The sequence below is a fragment of the Oncorhynchus mykiss genome, chromosome 6 (assembly GCF_057628025.1).
Source record: "Oncorhynchus mykiss isolate SJ-2025 chromosome 6, ASM5762802v1, whole genome shotgun sequence".
Lineage (NCBI taxonomy): Eukaryota > Metazoa > Chordata > Actinopteri > Salmoniformes > Salmonidae > Oncorhynchus > Oncorhynchus mykiss.
In genome coordinates, this window is record NC_143027.1 from 66,140,743 (window position 1) to 66,159,908 (window position 19,166).

The 19,166-nt window shown below is 40.5% G+C and overlaps 1 protein-coding gene across 42 annotated transcripts in view; it reads right to left on the bottom strand.

The window, feature by feature from the left end:
• Positions 1-18,865, bottom strand: part of mical2a (microtubule associated monooxygenase, calponin and LIM domain containing 2a) — a 47,376-nt gene extending 28,511 nt beyond the window's left edge. For 33 of the 42 annotated variants that reach the window (XR_016496812.1, XR_016496811.1, XR_016496810.1 and 30 more), the window contains exons 1-2: positions 18,671-18,865; positions 504-884 (exon numbers count right to left, since the gene is read on the bottom strand). Coding sequence is in view for 30 of the 42 variants with exons in the window: in XM_090238585.1 (XP_090094711.1) it covers positions 504-764 (261 nt within the window). In the remaining 12 variants the exon portion in view is untranslated. The remainder of the gene's footprint in view (positions 1-503; positions 885-18,670) is intronic. The other 9 variants (XM_090238593.1, XM_090238592.1, XM_090238589.1 and 6 more) reach the window with 2 other exon arrangements.
• Positions 18,866-19,166: the final 301 nt, after the last annotated feature.

The following is a 19,166-nucleotide window of genomic DNA, read 5'->3' on the forward strand; positions in this document are numbered from 1 at the left end:
GATAGTAGAGGATTTAATGTGTCCTGACAGATACAGTTTAAAGTGATGACCATGACGTTGCCTATGTCACTACAATGACAGAGCACTTCTCTACTAAGGAAGGACAAACTGCCGATTGTCTAAAACCGATTACAGCTGGGAAAAATGCAGCGAATCAGTCACACCTCACTATTGTGACTTGAATCTGAATTAATCATAAGCCAATGGGTCAGACCAGTCATACAACTCACAGTTACACAACGAGAAGTGAAATGCATAACATTCATAAATATTACTTCCACATGAATATATTGGGATCTTATTTCAAACTACTGTAGGGTGTGCACTGGGCACTGTCAAGACAATTTTCACACTGATGGTCTTGGAGTTCTTTGTCTCTTTTGTCTCCAAAGACTTCCCTGCAACAGAGCTCTGTGCCAATAATACCAAAGGTATATTCAACACCTCTGAATGATACAAAGCAAGTGTTATTTGAATGTCATGGTGAGTGGCTCTTACTTTACCTTGGTGCCCACACAAGCCTGGCCCTTCTTATACTCCTTGTGGCAGGTTCTCTTGTCCAGCTTGGTCCAGAGGGCCTTGGCCCTCCAGGAGGTGAGCCTGGTCTTCAGACTACAGTAGAACGTCTCATGGTCCTGAGGGTCTAGATCCAGCAGCCTGCACAGGAGGTTGAAGGACTGCATGGTGCCCTTACAGGTGGAGGCTTGGATGAAATTCTCAAACAGCTTCCCTGCCTGGTCCTTCTCCTCCTCTGTCTCCCCCATCTTCCCCAGCGGGAGTGCAGGCTGCTTGGCTGGTGCCGGCTTGCCTTTCCTCCTCTCTCGCTCTCCCCCAGCTGTCTCAGTGGCTACACCCACAGCCTGGCCCCCATGGTCATGCCCAATCTGAGGAGGTACAAAGAAAACATATTGAGTCTGATGTCATCGCATGGCCTTTAGAAGTGTAGAATCCTTAACAGATGGCTTTATGGAACAGTGGAAAATTGTTTAAAACAGTCAGATATTGGACAGGAAAAGGGGCAACCCTCCATAAAAAAAATATTTGTTTTATTAGGTAAGTTTAAAAGGTTGACTTTTCGACTTTCAATGGCCTTCTTCAGAATAATCACAGAGGAAAAAGACTCGTTCATATAGGGCATGGGGAAGATAATTAGGGAGACAGTCAATTAACCAGCCTGCAACAATCACTGGTTTTCTACAGAACAGGTTTCATTGCATTTATTTTGCTTCAAATCAATGACTTACATATTGAAACATTTGGCATTAGATAATGCATTGTAACATTTCCAATATTAGAATATATGTGTTTGAACTCTCATAGAAAGCATTTTTACTTGCTGACAAACTAATACAGCATGCCATACTAACTGATTGTTTATAGATAGATCCTGGGATAACGATTGTCTTCATTTCTGGACAACAATGGACTGTAAAAGAGTGCACATTTCCAAAAGTCACAGCTCAAGTTCAAAAGCTCAAAACAGAAACCTGTTTCAAAACATGCAGTACTCCCATTTCTATGAACTAAATGACATACAGGAGGTCATACAGTAACACAGAGAATATCAACACAATAATGGATCATGGCTTCCATCGAGAAAAAACAGCTTGTTTCATTCTAATGACCAAAACTATGGATAAAAATACCAGACAGCTCATTGAGGTCAGACAGTTCTGTCCATGCCTGTTTGCACATCACTGACTTGGCACTAGTGGACACGGACATACTGCTAACCAGCGAGAAAAAAGTGCTTGTCTTGTGGCTTTCGCCCTCCAGCTGAAAACTGGACAGATGTAAAAATATATATATATATATATATATATATATATATATATATATATATATTTTAAAAAATAAGAATAATTTGCAGAAGAGGGACATCTCCTACCCCTGGATGTACTACCTAGAGTTGTAGACTGGTCTCATAGGTCTACATTACATAGTAAGTGTACAACTGGGACACTCAAATTAGTATGAGTGATATGCATTTTTACTAATTAGCAGATTTGCAAATACTTACTACTTTTAGCTACTTTGCAATTACTTAGCATTTTAGCTAACTCTTTCCCTAACCCTAACCTTAACTCTTTTAGCTAACCCTAACCTAACCTTAACCTTAAGCCCTAAAAAACAAATGTTAGCATTAGCCACCTAGATAACATTAGCCACAACACATGGGAATTTGTAACATAGAGGTTTAGCAAATGCATAACATATTGTATGTTTGCAAATGCATAACATATTGTTTGTTTTGCAAATTCATAACATATTGTACGAATTGCAATATGTAATTTATCAATGAATTGTCATTCTAAACATATCATAGAAACATCTACAAATTAATACATACCATATGAAATGTAACACACACTAAATGTAATGTCCATAGATTTATGTAATAATATAATCATTTACGTAATTTACGTACTAATACATAATAATACGAAATGCTCTGAGACCACGTTGAGAGCTCTGTATTTTTTCCGCTTCCCGCTAGTATTTCAAAGCCGTTGAATTCCCTAAGATAGTATTGATGTCTCGACAGGTCCGAAGGATAAAAGTGAAACAGAATATTAGTTTGAGGACAACCTCTCTGTATCATTGAGTGGCCAGGGTGGTACTCAGGCCACACCTTAACTGAGAGAGACTGAAAACTCTTCGTTAATTATGATTGAGGCTCACATATAAAAATGAAACTGACACAAGAAAAATAACCCAATCCCATCCTTCAAAAACCACTAATCAAACATTTGAAAATCATGCCAGGGAATCCACACCAGAGCACAACATCAAAGCAAAACATGGAAACTTCTCCTAAAATTTTGGGTGGAGATCATGGCTTCTGTGAGGTTTGGGAACAGCAGTCCTTTGATATTCAAATCATCCATGGAGAGGGCTGGCCTGTGCTGGGCTTGGCCATGGGAGAGGTGAGCCCAGCCCAACAGGACCTGCTGCAGTGCCGTCCCCCACTCAACTAACACTACAGGGCCTGGGGGAGGAACACTATATATATAAAAGTGTGTGGACACCCCTTCAAATGAGTGGATTCGGCTATTTCAGCCACACCTGTTGCTGACAGGTGTATAAAATTGAGCACACAGCCATGCAATCTCCATAGACAAACATTGACAGGAGAATGGCCCGTAATGAACAGCTGAGTGACTTTCAACCTGGCACCGTCATAGGGTGTGACCTTTCCAACAAGTCAGTTTGTCAAATGTCTGCCCTGCTAGAGCTGCCACGGTCAACTGTAAGTGGTGTTATTGTGAAGTGGAAATGTCTAGGAGCAGCAACAGCTCAGCCGCGAAGTGGTAGGCAACACAAGCTCACAGAATGGGACCACCAAGTGTTGAAGCGCGTAACTTCACTAGTTCCAAACCGCCTCTGGAAGCAAAGTCAGCACAATAATTGTTAGTCTGGGGCTTCATGAAATGGGTTTCCATGGCCGAGCAGCCACACACAAGCCTAAGATCACCATGTACAATGCCAACCATCAGCTGGAGTGGTGGAAAGCTTAACGCCATTGGACTCTGGAGCAGTGGAAATGCATTCTCTGGAGTGATGAATCCCGCTTCACCATCTGGCAGTCCAACGGACAAATCTGTGTTTGGCGGATGCCAGGAGAACGCTACCTGCCCGAATGCATAGTGCCAACTGTAAAGTTTGGTGGAGGGGGCTGTTTTTCATGGTTCCATGCTAGACCCATTACTTCCAGTGAAGGGAAATCTTAACGCTACAGCATACAATAACATTCTAGACAATTATGTGCTTCCAACTTTGTGGCAACAGTTTGCGGAAGGCCCTTTCCTGTTTCAGCATGACAATGCCCCCGTGCACAAAGCGAGCTTCATACAGAAAGGGTTTGTCGAGATCGGTGTGGAAGAACCTCACTAATGATTTTGTTGTTGAATGGAAGCAAGTCCCTGCAGCAATGTTCCAACATCTAATGGAAAGCCTTCCCAGAAGAGTGGAGGCTGTTATAGCAGCAAAGGGTCATGCAGTGTATCTGCTCTGCTGCCTACTGGAGTTGGGCCGAGTGACACCACCTCTCCTCTTCCACTGTGCAGCAGCTGTTGAGAGAACGATATGCCATCTGTCCATGAAGAAAAGTGTTATGTCACTGACACATGATAAGCAACTCCATACATGAGACTTGTCTTCTGTTGTCAAGTCCTTGAACCAAGTCTTCGTTCTCAGACAGCTTTCGGGGATGCGTTTTGGGAAACAACTCTAAATAGGCATACTTAAAAGGAAAAATCCACTCAAAAACTATCTTCAGGTAGTTTTTTCCATTAGTCCACTGTTGATACAGTCTCAAAATGTTTTGCATGTCAGCAGTCAAATTTTCAAGATATAGGATTTTCAAGAAGCAAAGTGTCACTCATGATGATGCATTTTGGGACTATATACCATGGACTAATGAAAAAAATAACAAAATATAGATTTTTCCTGGAACATGAGCACTATTTGTGGTCACTGAAAACAGTTCTCATACAAACAAAATCATCCTATCTTACAGAATCCTGTTTGGCCCAAACTAGCTGTATATTTTGCATCCTGTTCACTGTTGTTTTTTTGCCTTATAGTCATTCATCCTGGATAATGGGATGCAAGCTCGTATTGAGGACAATGTGGGAGGGGTGTCAACTTTTGTCCCCCAGGCTGATACACACACCATAGTGACCCCCGGCTCCTGTCCCAGTGTCAGACACAAAACCCTATAGGCCTCTCTCTGGAGACAGCCAAGCCACAGACCGCATTCCAACGCTGCATGCCTCACATAGCACTGAACTGCTCTATCAACAAGGAACCAGAGGCAACGCCTACCGAGCTCTGTCAATGGTTCAACCACAGTTATCCAATGGCCGTGCTCATGACTCTGGGCCCATTCTGCAGTCCGTTATCAGTGTGTTTTTGTGATGTAATGTTTATGGGTGCTGGGAGATGGCTGGGAGGGGCTCAGCATAGTATACAGGTGCTTTAATTAGTTTGGGGCAGGGTCATTTGTTTATGCAAAGGGTGTATTATTATTCTGCTGGGGGATAAGGTTGTTCCCTTTGCCCTGCAAGGTGTGGTACAAGACAACATCTGCATTCACACCATTGTTGAAATAACAACAGCAAATGGTGAGAAAATCCTGCAGTGGATGGAATGAATGGACCGCTTTGTCCTCTGGTTATATTGGTCTTGTTGGATGTGACCACATGATGGTATTTGCAACAGTTTTGTCTGTATAGATTTCATAATAAAAACTTAAGGAATTCTGTTGAACTACAGTAAACAACCGCTTTGGCTTCCATTAACAAGTAGTTGTACTCCCAAAACAACATTTCAGAAAGCAATTTTAATATGTGGCTATCACAATATCAGACCATTTCCAACTAAAATATACAGTAACTACAACTTCTGCTTGGAAAGTTGAAATACAACCAGGGGTTTGCGCTCCAAGCTTCACAGATTGTTTAAAAAGCTATAGTATTAACACATGCTGGGGAGGTCTTTCTGTGTTGGTTAATGGAAGCTAGCACACACTGCCCTTACGGTGCCTTCAGAAAGTATTCAGACCCCTTGACTTTTTCTACATTTTGTTACGTTACAGCCTTATACTAAAATGGATTAAATAAATGTTTTTCCCTCATCAATCTACACACAAGATCCCATAATGACAAAGCAAAACGTGTTTTTAGAAATGTTAGCAAATTTAAAAATGTATTGAAAACAGAAATACCTTACTTACATAAGTATTCAGACCCTTTGCTATGAAACTCGAAATTGATCTCAGGTCCATTCTGTTCCCATTGATCATCCTTGAGATGCTTCTACAACTTGATTGGAGTATTTGTGATGAATTCAATTCATTGGACACGATTTGGATAGGTACACACCTGTCTATATAAGGTCTCACAGTTGACAGTGCGTGTCATAGCAAAAACCAAGCCATGAGGTCAAAGGAATTGTCCATAGAGCTCCGGGACAGGATTGTGTCTGGGCACAGATTTGGGGAAGGATACCAAAAAATGTATGCAGCATTGATGGTCCCCAAGAACACAGTGGCCTCCATCCTTCTTCAATGGAAAATGTTTTGAACTACCAAGACTCTTCCTAGAGCTGAGCAATTGGGGGAGAAGGGCCTTGGTCAGGGAGTTGACCAAGAACCTGAATCTAGAGTTCCTCTGTGGAGATGGGAGAACCTTCCAGGACAACCATCTCAGCATAAATCAGACCTGGTAGAGTGACCAGACGGAAGCCACTCCTCAGTAAAAGGCACATGACAGCCCGCTTTATGTTTGCCAAAAGGCACCTAAAGACTCTCAGAACATTCGAAACAAGATTCTCTGGTCTGATGAAACCACAATTGAACTCTTTGGCCTGAATGTCAAGCATCACATCTGGAGGAAACCTGGTACCATCCCTACAGTGAAGCATGGTGGTGGCAGCATCATGCTGTGGGAATGTTTTTCAGCGGCAGGGACTGGGAGACTAGTCAGGATCGAGGCAAAGATGAACGGACCAAAGTACAGAGAGATCCTTGATGAAAACCTGCTCCATAGCGCTCAGGACCTCAGACTGGGGCAAAGGTTTACCTTCCAACAGGACAACGACCCTAAGTACACAGCCAAGACAATGCAGGAGTGGCTTCGGGAAAAGTCTTTGAATGTCCTTGAGTGGCCCAGCCAGAGATCGGACTTCAACCAGATCTAACATCTCTGGAGAGACCTGAAATAGCTGCGCAGCAACACTCCCCATCTGACCTTACAGAGCTTGAGAGGATCTGCAGAGATGAATGAGAGAAACTTCCCAAATAAAGATGTGCCAAGCTTGTAGGGTCATAACCAAGAAGACGCAATGCTGTAATCGCTGCCAAAGGTGCTTCAACAAAGTACTGAGTATATTGTCTGAATACTTATGTAAATGTGATATTTAAGTTTTTTTATTTTAGAATAAGGACCTAACGTAACAAAATGTGGAAAAAGTCAAGTGGTCTGAATACTTTTCGAAGGCACTGTATGGTCAGCTAGAAAAGCTGAGGCTACATTGTCCCAGATGGAATCCTATGACCTCACCCATGATCTCCATCTGACTGCATGGAAAGGCAATCCGCAGGCAGACAGCACCATCCCACAAAGCACCCGTAAAAAACACACATACAAAAAAAAGAGAGAGAGAGAGAGAGAGAAAGAGCGAGAGAAAGAGAGACACAAAGAGCACAATCATACCTGTTTTTTAAAAATCGTATCTGCCCATATATGACTTGGCTAATTACTAATCCATTTGCAAACACTGGCTACTCATTTTATGCCTGTAATATCATTTTAACAATGAATCAAACAAACCATCCCATCACTGGTGCTTTCACAATACAGCATGGGTGTCTCAGTTACCTGTGATTGTATTAGATAATATAATATATATAGATAATAGTTCTCAGCAGAGCTACAGTATATAGCATATAGTATATCTCCTGAAGGTTATTCTGAGCTCAGGTAATCCAGTGCATTTTTCAGAGGGATGAGTGTACATGCTATCAGTTTCCAGAGGAGGAATTCTCGAGATGTGAAGTATGTACCTGTTACAGCTGGCCTGCCAAAGCAGAACAGCTAAAGGGAGCTAGCCAGAGACACACACTCCCTCAAACACACACATACCTGTATACGCATTATACTGTAAATAAATCAGCACATTTTCTTTGAGAGCAAAACAATTATTCAAACACCAGCTATTTAATTAATGCAATGAGACTTGTAGTGGAGCGCATTTAGTGAGGAGAATCCCAAGTCACCTTAACACCTAAAATACCTTTACAACAACACCAGTATCAGGTTGTATTAGTCTAATAACAACCAACCAGGCAATACATGGTATTAGGCAGAAAACACTGGCCAATAACTTGATAAGTGGGCCTATTGCTGCACCAGGCATGGCCATAGAAACTGAGCAATATAGTACATACTGCTAGACCAGTAAAACACAAAACAATGACGTGATGTCCATCTGTGTTGCTCCACACAGCCTTTAGCTATCAAAAGACAATGAGAAGCTGACGACTCAAAGGAAAACAGTGTGAGGGCTGGGAATGACACGTAATGCAGTTAATTACCGAGAGAACTGAAGGAAACCAGGAAGGAAGCCCTCAACCCCTGATAAGCAGACATTACGCCTCAGAGCTGGAAAACAATCTAAGAAAACCATATGTTCCAGCATCCCGCCAACAACTTTGCCCCTCTCTAGCCCTCATAACTCGCTTGTACTATCTCAACTCTGAGAAACCTGGCTGCCTCTTCAGGCAGCGGTGCCAAAACAAAGGAGAGCGTCTTGGACACGGCGTTATCTGTCCGGTCCCAGTGAATGCCATTCATCTAGAGAGGAGAAAATAATGAATTTACACAGAAGCAGGCGCTGGAGAGGTGAAGCAGCTGTCTGCCATCTGGAGGCCTGTCTGACCCACGCTGTGTGTGTTAACCACATGTCCTCTTGGACTTGGAGAAAGATTTATCTGGACAAACTTCAGACACACCAAGCACACAAATAATGTCTGTCCAGCTATTTGAAGTGTGACAGACAGTATGTAATCCACTTAGCACAATAGTTTGACCTCATCCAGTGGCACATTCTTTTCTTCATTTCACACAAATAAATTAGCAAATAGCTGACAAACGCAGTGAACTCTCGCCATGTATAAAGATCCCACAAAGAATGCTCTGATGTTCTTAAATCAACATCGAAAAATCAGGGAAACACTGGAATAATGCCATATTCAATGTATGGCCATATTACACCAAAAGGCCATACAGTAACATGAGGTCCTCATAATGTGAGTGAGATCAAGATTCTTACGGTGAGAAGTGACTGCTCAAGGCAGATTTTTTGGTAACTGACATTCCCCCAGACAGTCAGACAGACATTCAGTCAGCAGAGGCAATTGGATCCAAAGATTCTGTTCCATATTTCAGAATGGCACCGAGGGGTTTATATGACACTGTATGACCACAGGGAAGGAATAGAGGAGCCGGTAAGGCAGCTTTCAGGGAAGTCATGCTCAGAATAGACAGGTGTCATGTTCCAGAGGAAAACAGCACATGTCCTGGAGGATAGCCTGACATCTGTATAAGACCACTCTACAAACATAAATACACTGTGTTGCTGACCACAAAGAGAACAGCTCCATCAGACCTGAAGGATCTGTGCCACTCTTCAGAAAAAGGACTGCTGGACTCTGCCCATGACACTTGATGACCATTTATTCTGATCATAGACACAATGATGGAGTGCTTAGGGGTTGTTGCTCTGTAAACACAATTATACTTTAACCCTTACAGTAATTTGAGGGTAAAGAAAGTCATGATATGCATCCAGCAAGTGGTGTAAAGTACTTAAGTAAAAATACTTTAAAGTACTACTTAAGTCATTTTTCGGTGTATCTGTATATTTTTGACAACTTTTACTTTTACTTCACTACATTCCTAAAGAAAATAATGTACTTCTTACTCCATACAAGTAGCATTTTGAATGCTTAGCAGGACAGGCAATTGCTCCAATTCATGTACTTATCAAGAGAACATCCCTACTGCCTCTGATCTGGCAGACTTACTAAACACACATTTATTTTATTAACGAGGCAAGTCAGTTAAGAACAAATTGTTATTTACAATGACAGCTTAGGAACAGTGGGTTAACTGCCTTGTTCAGGGGCAGAACAACAGACTTGTGTCTTGTCGGGATTTGATCTACAACCTTCAGGTTACTGGCCCAACGCTCTAACCACTAGGCTACCTGCCGCCCCTCATGCTTTGTTTGTAAATTATGTCTAAGTGTTGGATTATGCCCCTGTCTAAAAAACATGAAGGAATTTATGTAAGGTAGGGTAGCCTAGTGGTTGGAGCGTTGGACTAGTAACCAGAAGGTTGCAAGTTCAAATTCCCGAGCTGACAAGGTACAAATCTGTTGTTCTGCCCCTGAACAAGCAGTTAACCCACTGTTCCTAGGCTGTCATTGAAAATAAGAATTGGTTCTTAACTGACTTGCCTAGTTAAATAAACTTAAAATTAAAAGGTATTTGAAATGATTTATAATTTTACTTAAGTATATGTGAGCAATTCCATTTACTTTTAATAGTTAAATATATTTTTTACTCAAGTAGTATTTTACTGAGTGACTTTCATTTTTACTAGAGTCATTTTCTATTAAGGTATGTTTACTTTACTCAAGTATGACAAATTGGGTACTTTTTCCACCACTGCCTCCACCTACATGTGGCAGAACTCTGATGTGTTATTGGGTCATCTGATATGTGAGTCTGTCTGTTTTCCTGTCTAGATCAAAGGGATGGAGAGCTGCCACTGTGAAACTGCCTTTGCTGGAGGTTAAAGCACAAGGACTGAGTCAAAAACTCATTTTAAGTTCCCTTAATGACCGATTTCTGAGCTTGTACAAGCCAGGGGAAACGTGTTAATGTAGTCTAGTTGCCGATTTATATCCTGCTGATGACCGTGGTGGTTTAAGTTGGCAGAGCAGGATCCTACTGAAAGGATCAACCAATTTAAACCATGCATAAATCCTGCAAGTGATTTGCTTTCTGAGCCTCAACCTCCCACATCCTCGTTCTGTCCTGGTGCTGGAGCTGTTGCCTGGAAACATGTGCTCACTTCCACAGTGTGGCTCTAGGAAGGAAATAATGCAAAGAGGAAGAAGAAAGTTCACACAGTTCTGCTCTGGGATATTGTGAATAAGCCTACAGACAGACGCTGCTCATTTGGAATGCTGTCTGCTGTTTTCTTGACTTCAGCTTATTTGTCTTCTTTACTGTAGTGAGCCCTGAGAGAGACATAGCTCTGAATCCAAAGGCTTGGTTCATGTCAAACTAGTTATACAATTAGATTAACCTGAGGCCCCAGAGCAGGTGCTCTGGTGCGGTTTTTTATCTCTAACATCTGTGTATAAATCAAGCCTCACACAGGCAAATTGTCCATCTGGCAATTCAAGCAAATGCCAGATGGGCCAGACCCTCTTTTTGTTGGGCTGGCTGGTAAAAACAAATCAAAATAATTAAAAAAACGGACATGGCAGGAGGTCCATGTGCCTGTCAAGATTTGGTTTGAAAGATTTTTGTGCAATTTCTCTATTGTCAATAATATACTGGAGCATTTGGGACGGCCCGGTTTTCTGATTGGCTGAGCTGAGGTCACAAAAATTGTCACATTCAAACTCAAACATGCCTCAGTAAAGACACCCGCTCTGACTCTCTGTCATCAGTCAGCCCAGATCATGGATTGTTAAAAGGTGGTGCCTCGAGGCCTACGCTGCTAAATGTGTGAAATTTACAAACTTATTTTCTAAACATTCTGGTTCTGCTGAGTTCTAAAAGACATTAAATACAGCGCTACTGCTTTTTATTAAAGTTATAATGTATTACAATGAAACACTGAATTAATGTGTAATAATTGCTAAATAATCCTCTGTTAAAGGTCAATTAAAAGATTGTATTTAAATGGTTTTTTCAATGTTTCTGAATCTCAGTCTGTTCAGTCAGCGAGTGGGTATAAGTTTATGAGATGGAGTAACGAGCAGTGTTGCCAACTAATTTTCAGGGTAAGTTGCTAGAGGCAGGTTGATTTGTTGCTAAAAGTTGCTAACTGACATTGTGATGTCATTGCTTGATAACGTAAATCTGTGTCATTATGTAGAATACACAATAACGTTACTCAAATTGACTGGCCATCTCGGCAAAAAATATGATTTGACATTTGTTCAGGTACAGACTCCCACTCTTTTCTGTACTTCTGGCTGTACAATTTTGATTGAGACATGTTGATTGATGTTGTAAGTTCTGTTCAAGATCAAACATTCGGGACCAACTATATTCATTGGGTTTGGCTCGCCGAACACGTACTACTGCGGCGGCAGTCAGCCAACAATGATTTGCAATTTACTGAAATTGCTGCTGGCCTGCTGCTGCCTGTGCACGAGCTAAGTGCCCGCTGCTGACATCACTCACAATGCACTTTTGCAGCCAGGCACGTGTGTTGTGACTGAGTGTGACAGAGAAAATCGTTTTTGTGTCATTTAGAGGGAAAATTAGTGCATTTTAGCATTTGAGTCACTTCAAAAGTTGCTAAAAGTTCCAAATACATTTTTAAAAGTAGCTAAATTTGTTGCTAGGTGCTGTTTGAAATAAAAGTTTCCAGGGTAGTCTGAAAAGCTAAATCTAGCAATAAAATTGCTAAGTTGGCATCATTGGTAACAGTGACTCTGGTGTCGGATTACATTACATAGGCATCGCCACTGGAGGCTGGAAAGCCTATTTTGTTCGCCAAAAGGCTGTAGAGATGTACTGAGAGTTTCTTAATATTGTGGCTCCTCTATAATATATACAGTGCCCACAGTGCCAATCCAATGGCGTGCTCATGACTCTGGGCCCATTCTGCAGTCCGTTATCAGTGTGTTTTTGTGATGTAATGTTTATGGGTGCTGGGAGATGGCTGGGAGGGGCTCAGCATAGTATACAGGTGCTTTAATTAGTTTGGGGCAGGGTCATTTGTTTATGCAAAGGGTGTATTATTATTCTGCTGGGGGATAAGGTTGTTCCCTTTGCCCTGCAAGGTGTGGTACAAGACAACATCTGCATTCACACCATTGTTGAAATAACAACAGCAAATGGTGAGAAAATCCTGCAGTGGATGGAATGAATGGACCGCTTTGTCCTCTGGTTATATTGGTCTTGTTGGATGTGACCACATGATGGTATTTGCAACAGTTTTGTCTGTATAGATTTCATAATAAAAACTTAAGGACTTCTGTTGAACTACAGTAAACAACCGCTTTGGCTTCCATTAACAAGTAGTTGTACTCCCAGAACAACATTTCAGAAAGCAATTTTAATATGTGGCTATCACAATATCAGACCATTTCCAACTAAAATATACAGTAACTACAACTTCTGCTTGGAAAGTTGAGATACAACCAGGGGTTTGCGCTCCAAGCTTCATGAATTGTTTAAAAAGCTATAGTATTAACACCTGCTGGGGAGGTCTTTCTGTGTTGGTTAATGGTTAATGGTTAATGGTGCCTTCAGGAAGTATTCAGACCCCTTGACTTTTTCTACATTTTGTTACGTTACAGCCTTATACTAAAATAGATTTTTAAACTATTTTCCACCGCAATCTACACACAATACCCCATAATTTCAAAGTGAAAAAAGGTTTTTAAATAATATTGCAAATGTATAATAAAAAAATTTAAAAAACAGAAATACCATATTTACAAAAGTATTCAGACCCTTTGCTATGAGACTCAAAATTGAGCTCAGGTGCATCCTGTTTCCATTGATCATCTTTGAGATGCTTTTACAACTTGATTGGAGTATCTGTGCTAAATTGAATTGATTGGACATGATTTGGAAAGAACACATTGGTCTCCATAATTCTTAAATGGAAGACATCTGGAACCACCAAGACTCCTCCTAGAGCTGGCCACCCAGCCAAACTAAGCATTCGGGGGAGAAAGGCCTTGGCCAGAGTGACCAAGAACCCAATGGTCACTCTGCCAGAGCTCTATAGAGCTCTATAGTTCCTCTGTGGAGATGGAAGAACCTTCCAGAAGGACAACCACCTCTGCAGCACTCCACCATTCAAGCCTTTATGGTAGAGTGGCAAGACTAGTCAGGATCGAGGAAAAGATGAACGGAGCAAAGTACAGAGATCCTTGATGAAAACCTGCTCCAGAGCACTCAGGACCTCAGACTGGGACAAAGGTTCACCTTCCAACAGGACAACAACCCTAAGCATACAGCCAAGACAATGCAGGAGTGGCTTCAGGACACGCCTCTGAATATCCTTGAGTGGCCCAGCTAGAGCCTGGACTTGAACGAGATCTAACATCTCTGAAGAGACCTGAAAATAGCTGCGTAGCGATGCTCCCCATCCAACCTGACAGAGCTTGAGAGGATCTGCAGAGAAGAATGAGAGAAACTCCCCAAATACAGGTGTGCCAAGCTTGTAGCGTCATACCCAAGAAAACTTGATGCTGTAATCGCTGCCAAAGGTGCTTCAACAAAGTACAGAGTAAAGGGTCTGAATACTTATGTAAATGTGATATTTCCATTTTAATTTTTAATAAATTATCAAAAAAGTCTAAAAACCTGTTTTTGCTTTGTCATTATGGGGTATTGTGTGTAGATTGATGACGGGGGAAACTATTTAATACATTTTAGAATAAAGCAGTAACGTAACAAAATGTGGAAAAAGTCAAGGGGTCTGAATACTTTCCAAAGGCACAGTATGTAATATAAATTAACCCTTAAGATAGGGGAGGACATGTATGACAGTCAGGCACTCTGAGGATTTTATAAGGTATTAATGGCCAATTAAGCATTTATTATTAAGCATTTATTCAGTAATTTTTGTTATTTTTTATCTAATACATGTGCTTATTCATTCACAACTAGGATATTGCTGGGCCCAGCACAGGCAGTGGGGTCCCCTGGTCTTCTGTTACCAGTGCTGTGGGAAAGGAGGCTTAGCAGAGACAGCTCAGAGGTGAGTACAGTGGAGGTAGGAAGAAAATAGAGACACACAAATGTATGATCTTAATTTGAGCCAGTTTGCTACAGCAGGGAAAGTATCCTGCAGCAACGGGAAATGTGAATTATTATGTGGATGGGGGCTGGTGTGGCTAAAATGCCAGGGCTGAATTTTGTCCTAGTCTGCCCCTGAAGCCTCGGCACAACCACTAATTACAAACTTAGTAAATTTTGACAAAATTACAAGAACAGCAGATTCGTGCTGAGTTCGGGAAACTCCCTTAAGGGGGCAAATTCAGATATTTTGGCAACACACTAACTCTTGAGTTTTAACAACATTTGGGAACTTTCATGTAGACATATTAAAACGTAATAAATCAGCGTGGATTTGATCTTTACCCACCCACCCCCTCAATTAGACCAACTGTGACGTCTAGAGAGAGACCATAAACCTTCAGCATCTTTACATCTCTACATTCACTCCCGATATAAAACCTTGTGATCTTTCTAGAAATCTGCTTTTGGGGAGAGCAAGTCAAACCTGATGATGTATTGTTATTCCAGATAGCATAGGTATGCTGATAAAAACAAGAGAAGAAAAATGACAGAAGAGGACCGCTACAGATAAACTTTTGATTTGTTAATGTCTTGTATACACTGCACAAAAACATTTGCTCTGAAGAAATCACATTTGTCTATGTTCTGTAGTATTGGAAAAAGGTTCCATATCAAACTGAAAAGGGTATTATCGCTTGCTTCATACATGGAACACCTAAAAGCTCTATACAGCACTCCAAAGAACACATTTTTCTAAGAGTATACTCCCATGGCTAACAGCAAGTGTATAAATCTTAGTGAACAATATTATTTTTGCTGTTCCTTAACTTCAGTTAAGCACAAGAAATACTATCAAGATTGAACATTCCTAAGGAAATTCCAACAAGACAGGAGAAAAAAATGTGTGTTTTCTGTTTGAGCATGCAATGTTTTTCAAATCCAGGGAGAACAGAGTATTTAAATCACACATGGACAACCAATGCCTGAGACAGATTCAGACACGTAGACATGTCGTCTATTGAGATGTTGACACATACTCTATCAGTAAGGTAGTGAATCACAGAGTAATAAAGCAGGACTTTAAGTCTTACAGCACGGTGAGGAAGAGCGTGCCATGTTTTCAACCGGTACAGGATGCACAGGAAATTATTGCTCATTCAAGAGGGGGCGGAAAATTACATGACTGTTAGATTGCCGCTGCCTTCTCAAAATGTCCTTACTGAGTCACAGCTGCTCTCTCATTGCCAGGTACTCACAGTGGCCTATTTTCTAGTGTGACTTTGAGATAAACATAAATCAGACAGATACCACCACATACTGTAGGTACACTTTCAATAGTACCCAAAAGAAAATGGACAATTCCATTCAGATTTCAGTCATCCAAAATGTGTGCTTATAACAGATTATATATAGCGTATCTAAATACCTTACAGATGTCTCTGAAACTGATCTGTGATCATCTGACCTTGTATGCTGTAGCTAATGTGCCTCGCCTGGGACAAAGCCTGCTGTACAGTATTTATTATTTAAAGTCACAAGTTCAAACTCAAAATCAAACTCGTTAGTGAGTAAGCTTAGAACGTCCCATAATTCTTCTGAAAGGGGAACATGAATTCATCTGACAGAAACAGGGCCTTTGTGTAACTCTGTATTTCACCACTAAGAGCTGCAGGGGGAGAAAATGCTCACTGGCTTGTGCAGACAGTAATACCTGTTGATATGAATACAATATAATAAAGCCTTAACAGTATACTATGATTAAGAAAACAATCAAATAATAATAATAATATAGTTTTCCTGAGATAAAAGGGTGATGAACGTTCAATGAATGACTGCTTAATCATTGTCTTTCTCTTAATGTAACTCAATGTAAAGAAAATACCATGCCATGGTAGAAGCCTATACCACTGTAAAACTCAGCCAGATACAGTTGAAGTCGGAAGTTTACATACACCTTAGCCAAATACATTTAAACTCAGTTTTTCACAATTCCTGACATTTAATCCTAGTAAAAAAATCCCTGTCTTAGGTCAGTTAGGATCACCACTTTATTTTAAGAACTTAAAATGTCAGAATAATAGTAGAGAGAATGATTTATTTCAGATATTATTTATTTCATCACATTCCCAGTGGGTCAGAAGTTTACATACACTCAATTAGTATTTGGTAACATTGCCTTGAAATTGTTTTACTTGGGTCAAACATTTCGGGTAGCCTTCCACAAGCTTCCCACAATAAATTGGGTGAATTTTGGCCCATTCCTCCTGACAGAGCTGGTGTAACTGAGTCAGGTTTGTAGGCCTCCTTGCTCGCAAACGCTTTTTCAGTTCTGCCCACAAATGTTCTATGGGACTGAGGGCAGGGATTTGTGAAGACCACTCCAATATTTTGTTGTCCTGAAGCCATTTTGCCACAACTTGGGAAGTATGCTTGGGGTCATTGTCCATTTGGAAGACCCATTTGCGACCCAGCTTTAACTGTCTTGTCTTGAGATGCTTCAATATATCCACAGAATTTTCCTCCCTCATGATGCCATCTATTTTGTAAAGTGCACCATTCCCTGCTGCAGTCAAAGCACCGCCACAACATGATGCTGCCACCCCCGTGCTTCACGGTTGGGATGGTGTTCTTCGGCTTGCAAGCCTCCCCCTTTTCCTCCAAACATAATGATGGTCATTATGGCCAAACAGTTCTATTTTTGTTTCATCAGACCAGAGGACATTTCTCCAAAAAGTACCATTTGACCCCATGTGCAGCAAACCATAGTCTGGCTTATTTATGGCGGTTTTAGAGCAGTGGCTTCTTCCTTACTGAGCGGCCTTTCAAGATATGTCGATATAGGACTCGTTTTACTGTGGATAGCTTCTAAAGCCATTACATAATTTTCTGGAATTTTCCAAGTTGTTTAAAAGCACAGACAACTGTTGTAAAAAATGACTTGTGTAATGCACAAAGTAGATGTCCTAACCGACTTGCCAAAACTATAATTTGTTCAAAATAAATTTGTGGAGTGGTTGAAAAACGAGTTTTAATGACTCCAACCTAAGTGTATGTAAACTTCCGACTTCAACTGTACATCAAGCGTAAAGGCATAGCCTGCCAGAGAACCTGAGGGGGGCCGAAACCGAACATATTTAAAATAGATCTTAATACACACCTTTTTAGCTTAGCTTCTCCTTAGGGTGCTTTTTTAGTCTTTCAGTTTGTATTGTTATTCTTTTGTTTTTTATCCTATTATGTTTGTTGTGTAGTAAATATTTAGGTATTTATTTTCATAATTTTTTATTTATGTTTTTTCCTGTGAAGCACATTGTGTCACTATATAAATAAATAAATAAATAAATAAATAAAAGCTTGATTTCAATTGACAAATGAATCCAAAATTGTGACCAATTCTAATTTGGCATAAACATAGTCTCACCTGAGACAAGTGATGATTGAAGACTAAACGATTATCTCTGAGTATTCAGGCTGGAACATTTCTCACAACCTCTCTCATATATGGGAGAAAAGTTCCAGCCTGGATACTCAAATGATCCTTTGGTCTTCAATAGTCACTTATCTCTGGTGACAAATCACACTACTCAAACTAATAGTACAGTGTTAGTAATTTACTGCCTCGCTCTTAATGTAACTCAATGTAACTTTAAAGAAAATACCATGCCATGGTAGTAGCCTATAACATTGTAAAACTCAGCCAGACACATCAAGCATAAAGGCTTTTAAACCTGGATTATGGATTATGGAGACACATTCATCATTATTATAATGGTTGAACACACAGAGCTATTTTATCAGAGTATGGAGACAAACCAGATGCTTTATTGTCCAGTTCAGACACACAGGCTCTTACTGTATGTACAGGAATCTGTATCTAATCCTATCAGAATGTATTTATTTGAATACTAAGGCAAAAAAAACATGTACAAATCCCACAGTAGAGAAACAAAATCAATTCCTCAGATAAGATTCGATTTTACAAACTTGAATGAACTATGTCACAGTGTTCAGACTTAACTGTCATGTTGCTCAATTGCCTAGACATCTGCCCAGCGGTCACTGATTTGTGAAACATGCGTAATTGGAAGTGTGACTTACTTTAGTTTACAGATTAGAAAAAATAAATCAACTGGTCCAGTCTTGGCAGTTGATTGAAGAGGGATATTCAAAACCTCAATGACCGGTCAGAGAAAATGTTTCTAATAGAATTTGCGCTGGCTATATGTGTCGGTACGTCTCTTCCAGACACTCACTCTGAACTACTACTGGGCTAAATTACTGTCTCACTATAGTACCTCCCGTCTATTGCACGAGGGCGGTGCTGGAGATTACAAGACCCAATGGTAACTTCTGATACACTGTGCTCGAAATTTAAATGATGAAAGGCGTCATTACAACTTTACACGCAAATACTGTAGATGTAGCCACAGTGCAAAAAAAATACAGCATAGATTGTAGTATACTCTGATTATTTTTTATGGAGAATAAAGATGGATTTCAGTTTAATTGGTCTTTTGCTAATTAAGCAACAAATAAATTAACCAAATGTAATATCAGCATATAGCCTAAATCATGATGCATATCATTGTAATAC